This window comes from Poromitra crassiceps (assembly GCF_964638095.1).
Source record: "Poromitra crassiceps genome assembly, chromosome: 4".
Lineage (NCBI taxonomy): Eukaryota > Metazoa > Chordata > Actinopteri > Beryciformes > Melamphaidae > Poromitra > Poromitra crassiceps.
Window position 1 is genome coordinate 61,235,539 of NC_139626.1, and position 6,012 is coordinate 61,241,550.

The 6,012-nt window shown below is 46.2% G+C and overlaps 1 protein-coding gene across 1 annotated transcript in view; it reads right to left on the reverse strand.

Annotated features, from left to right (window-relative positions):
- The window catches only part of LOC310774718 (protein LTV1 homolog), a 92,843-nt gene extending 87,373 nt beyond the window's left edge, over positions 1-5,470 (reverse strand). Inside the window, exon 1 of the mRNA XM_083634842.1 lies at positions 5,327-5,470. Coding sequence (XP_083490968.1) covers positions 5,327-5,329 — 3 coding nt within the window. The 5' untranslated portion in view covers positions 5,330-5,470. The remainder of the gene's footprint in view (positions 1-5,326) is intronic.
- Positions 5,471-6,012: the final 542 nt, after the last annotated feature.

Below are 6,012 nucleotides of genomic sequence, written 5' to 3' on the forward strand. Positions count from 1 at the left end.
CTCTACTTTCACCCCCAAAAAGAAAGTTAGCTTTTAGCATGTTCTGTACTCTACTTATAACCCTTTTTATACACCCCATGTTCACCAAAAAAGCCTGTCTGGGAAGAGAAAAGGGAGAAAAAAGCATTTTTGTAAAAGGGCACAATCTCAGGCATAACTCACTCTCAATTCTTTTATTTTGAACTGTATTGACATCAGACATGTAAATATTATTCGTTAGGACACAAATGACAAAAAAAAATATATATATATATATATATATATATACACACATGAAGTGCTTTTTTTTTTACATTCAACAATACAGTTTACTCGGTGTGAGTGTGCAGACAGACAGACAGACAGACAGACAGACAGACAGACAGACACACCGACAGACAGACAGACAGACAGACAGACAGACAGACAGACAGACAGACAGACAGACACACACACACACACACACACACACACACACACACACACACACACACACACACACACACACGATCCCCCTTTTAGATTTCTAACCCAACATAGGATAAGCAATAACCACGCCCTGTGGCGCTGGGATTGGCCAGGAGCAACACTGGAGGGCACGCAGCCCAGCGATTTCATGAACCAACTGAAGAGCTCTTGAGAAGGACAGCGGGCTGCTGTGAGTGCCTTCTGCCCGCTGCTGCCTAGCTGTTCCTGTGTTTATTTTTGATTTGTTCTGGTACAGCCGTCCTCGTCCATGTCTCCCTGTCATATCAACTCTGCTATTTGATCGTTCCCGTTTTCCCCTCGGTTATTCAACACGTCCTCACCGCCCTCGCAAACTGATCGATCATTTCCTCATTCCTCCGATGATCAAACACATCTCTTGATTACTTTCTCCCGTTTTCTCCTGGCTGGCACAGAGGAAGGCGACTCCAGCTCGTGCAGCGCGCCGAGGGCGTTTCAATGGCGTTTCTCCTGTCTGCACAAGGAAGCGTTACCCGTTTTGCTGCTTTTCCTCTTGCTCAATTTCAAAACAACAGCTGCGGTATGTGTTTGATCGCGTGCTGTCGGCTACCCTTTGAAGGCAGGGACCTTTGTCTGTGTCACAGGCTGGGCAAGTGTTTGCTGCAGGCGCTGCACCAATAAAAACAAAAACACGTCAAACACGTCCTTGGCGGGGAAGGCCATTGCTGATAACACGTCAAAGACGTCATTGGCGGTGAATGAGTTAACGTCTATTTAACTCAGTCTGTAAATCTCATGTAAATCCAACGTAAATTCATATTTAATATCCACAGAACACTTCACCACTCATGCACATATTGGATATATTTACTCGATTTGATTGCACTTGCAACTTTGTGATTGTCTTTAGTTATCTTCCTACTTCTTATCTCTGTATATTGATGTGACCGCTACGCTGCATACACATGATACAGACACTAAGACAAATTCCTCCTATGTAACTTTCATACTGTGGCAATAAAAGTGATTCTGAAAGTGATTCTGAACCTATCACTTGCATTGTTTATCAACGTCAAGGATGTCACCTGTGTGCACGGCCTAAAGGGCGGGTCATTAGAGTAGCCTGATTATGCACAAAAATTAAGAGGCAGAAGCACCTGAACAAATATTTGAATTCTTCAAATGGCTCATTTCCACCACATATAACAGCACAGTACAGCTCTACTCTACTCGATCTGGTCTTACTCGTCTCTACTTGATATAGACTCTGTTTCCATAGCAAGTTTACTCGCCTCCGCCCACACCTGGTCGTCATAGCGACCGCATATCTGCCCTCCGCCCATAGCCGAAGTAGCCTATAATGTATAACGTTAAAATTAATTCCCTACACTGAACTTTTAAACTGTTTATGAAATACTGGTGCCTCTAAATTACCTACAGTGTACATGGGCAAATGTGAAAATCGGCTAGGAGAATGGATATCACTTTGTTGTTACTCAAACTCGCATGCATGCAATGCGCGGAGGACGGGAGAGGCGCTACGGGGAGAACCCCAGCGGCAGCTCACCAGGCAAGACCGCGGCTTCGCTAAACCCCCGCCTGCGGCCTAGCGGACTTTTTCTCTCTCAAAACAATTGAAAACCACCGTCATGTTAAAGCTGAGCAAGGAGATCGATTTTATTTCACCAGAGCCGAAGGCAGCGACACAAAAGAAATAACTTCCGGAAATAACAGAAGAGAAGGTAAGCCCCACTAAACTGGTATCCAGCATTGACAGTAGATGCCTACAGTAAACACAATTCTGCCTGACCAATCAGTCGTCTGCAGTGTTTTCACGTCACCGTATGGTACCGGGTCCACATCCCTGGAACCTCAACAAAGCAGGGACCAAAAGCAGCACGACTCAACCCCCGACTCAACCCGGGCTGTCCACGTTTTTGATCGGTGGAATGAGACAAAAAAGCGAGACGAGCTGTGCGGGGCCGCGTTGATACCAGCGGTGGAAATGGGCCAAAAGTGATGAGCGCTAATGTTAACCCTGACTGTTCAATCAAGTAACCGTTAGTCCACCTCCTCCTCCTCCAAGGCACACTGAGTCCAACCGGACCGGCCACTGTTCCAGTGAGTGCTGCAGAACCTACAGAACCTATACATTACTGACAGTCGTCATGGTGTGGCTGGGCTGTTGTGCGTTGGTTAATTTTGATTTTAGTTTTAGTTTAGATTTGATTTAGACTTGTCTGTGGCAGGATGTGTTTTGGTTGTGGACTGGCTGCTTGTTGTTCTGTGTGTTTCTGTGTAAATAGGCTCAGCCTGTTCCGTTGTGTGAATTTGAGTGTGGGATCAGAGGGGTTCATGTCAGCAAGTGTGTTTCAACGGCCTGTGTGTGTTCATCATGCATGTGGCGGACCTGGCAGTGTGTGGTGACTGTATGTTACTCAATATTGATACATCAGTAATATAGACCTATGGCTGTTTCAATGCATATGCACCCCCCCACCTAACCCCTCAGTAATATAGACCTATGGCTGTTTCAATGCATATGCACCCCCCCCCCCCCCCCAACCCCTCAGTAATATAGACCTATGGCTGTTTCAATGCATATGCACCCCCCCCCCCCCCCAACCCCTCAGTAATATAGACCTATGGCTGTTTCAATGCATATGCACCCCCCCCCCCCCCCCACCTAACCCCTCAGTAATATAGACCTATGGCTGTTTCAATGCATATGCACCCCCCCACCTAACCCCTCAGTAATATAGACCTATGGCTGTTTCAATGCATATGCACCCCCCCCCTAACCCCTCAGTAATATAGACCTATGGCTGTTTCAATGCATATGCACCCCCCCCCCTAACCCCTATCAGTAATATAGACCTATGGCTGTTTCAATGCATATGCACCCCCCCCCCTAACCCCTATCAGTAATATAGACCTATGGCTGTTTCAATGCATATGCACCCCCCCCCCCCCTAACCCCTATCAGTAATATAGACCTATGGCTGTTTCAATGCATATGCACCCCCCCCCCCTAACCCCTATCAGTAATATAGACCTATGGCTGTTTCAATGCATATGCACCCCCCCCCCCAACCCCTCAGTAATATAGACCTATGGCTGTTTCAATGCATCTGCACCCCCCCCCCCCCTAACCCCTCAGTAATATAGACCTATGGCTGTTTCAATGCATATGCACCCCCCCCCCTAACCCCTCAGTAATATAGACCTATGGCTGTTTCAATGCATATGCACCCCCCCCCCCCCTAACCCCTCAGTAATATAGACCTATGGCTGTTTCAATGCATCTGCACCCCCCCCCCTAACCCCTCAGTAATATAGACCTATGGCTGTTTCAATGCATCTGCACCCCCCCCCCCCTAACCCCTCAGTAATATAGACCTATGGCTGTTTCAATGCATATGCACCCCCCCCCCTAACCCCTATCAGTAATATAGACCTATGGCTGTTTCAATGCATATGCACCCCCCCCCCCTAACCCCTCAGTAATATAGACCTATGGCTGTTTCAATGCATCTGCACCCCCCCCCCCCTAACCCCTCAGTAATATAGACCTATGGCTGTTTCAATGCATATGCACCCCCCCCCTAACCCCTCAGTAATATAGACCTATGGCTGTTTCAATGCATATGCACCCCCCCCCCTAACCCCTCAGTAATATAGACCTATGGCTGTTTCAATGCATATGCACCCCCCCCCCCCTAACCCATCAGTAATATAGACCTATGGCTGTTTCAATGCATATGCACCCCCCCCCCTAACCCCTCAGTAATATAGACCTATGGCTGTTTCAATGCATCTGCACCCCCCCCCCCCCCTAACCCCTCAGTAATATAGACCTATGGCTGTTTCAATGCATCTGCACCCCCCCCCCCCTAACCCCTCAGTAATATAGACCTATGGCTGTTTCAATGCATATGCACCCCCCCCCCCCTAACCCCTATCAGTAATATAGACCTATGGCTGTTTCAATGCATATGCACCCCCCCCCTAACCCCTCAGTAATATAGACCTATGGCTGTTTCAATGCATCTGCACCCCCCCCCCCTAACCCCTCAGTAATATAGACCTATGGCTGTTTCAATGCATATGCACCCCCCCCCCTAACCCCTCAGTAATATAGACCTATGGCTGTTTCAATGCATATGCACCCCCCCCCCCTAACCCCTCAGTAATATAGACCTATGGCTGTTTCAATGCATATGCACCCCCCCCCCCTAACCCATCAGTAATATAGACCTATGGCTGTTTCAATGCATATGCACCCCCCCCCCCCTAACCCCTCAGTAATATAGACCTATGGCTGTTTCAATGCATATGCACCCCCCCCCCCCCTAACCCCTCAGTAATATAGACCTATGGCTGACAATGTACTGATTGTCTTACATTGATTTGATGTTTTATATTGATGCGTGTATGGATGTGATGTTTTATAGTGAGAGGGAAATGTCAATAGCGTTATTAACATGATTTGTACAAGTTATTATACTATAATAACTTGTACAAATCATGTTAATAACGCTAATATTCATATTTTCACAGCCCAATGTTGGCAGCGGTTGGCAGGTATGGATAGTCACGAATGAGAAGTAACGTTATCAGTTCTGAGGCTAGACTGGTGATAAATTAGCCCTTAGCAGGAACGCTGGTAATTCCGATCATCATCATCAGATCTGAATCAGCAGCGCTCCTGCTATTGGGCTAGTGATAGATATGAATTGCCCGACATTATTTATAATGGGAAGAATACCATATAGTTGAGTTTGCACATGGATGTAGCGTTAGCTAGCTACAGCCAGCAGAGGCATTAGCTGAACTGAAGCAGTGACGTTAGCTAGCGAGCTAACGTACTGTTAGCAAACGCTCAAAAGTGTCGGCTTACCATCTTTAAACTGGTGTCTTCGACGGGTCAGTGTCAACGCTCACTAAACCTTGAAACAGCGTCAGCTGCTAACAGAAACAACAACTTCAAAGCAGAAAGTGTCCGTGTTGTTTATCCACGCTGCTCCTTCTTCACCATGCTGCAGCAGAGACCTTTAATATTAGACACTCCCCACTCCAGGCTCCAAGAGATTTAACTCTTCCGGTCTCCTAAATGGGCGGAGTCCTCGGCTTGTGATTGGCTGAGTGACTCGTCTCATAAGGGGGCGTGACAGTGGTGGAACCTCCGTGGCAGATAGCCTACAGGAAGTGACTGGAAGTTGGGATGTCTCTATCTATCTCTATGTAGGAATTCATTCATTTCAAAATTCGATGTCTGAAAGAGACCCTCAATCGCCCAATTTAGAATATAATGATATTACATTTGGAGTTATAATGAAAGATAAACAAATTGAAGTGATGTACAATAGTTTAAATATTTTGGCTAAACAATTTATTCACCGATGTAGATTTCAAAATGCCAGACCCCTGTTCTTAGTATTCATGAATGAGATAATTAACTTTAAGAAAGCCTTGAAATATGTTAAAACCAAACAAGCATGGAGTGTGTACCAAAACATGCATATCTTGATTCCTGCTTAGAACTCTGACTTAATGTTTTTGTTCTATTTATTTATTTTGTTGTTT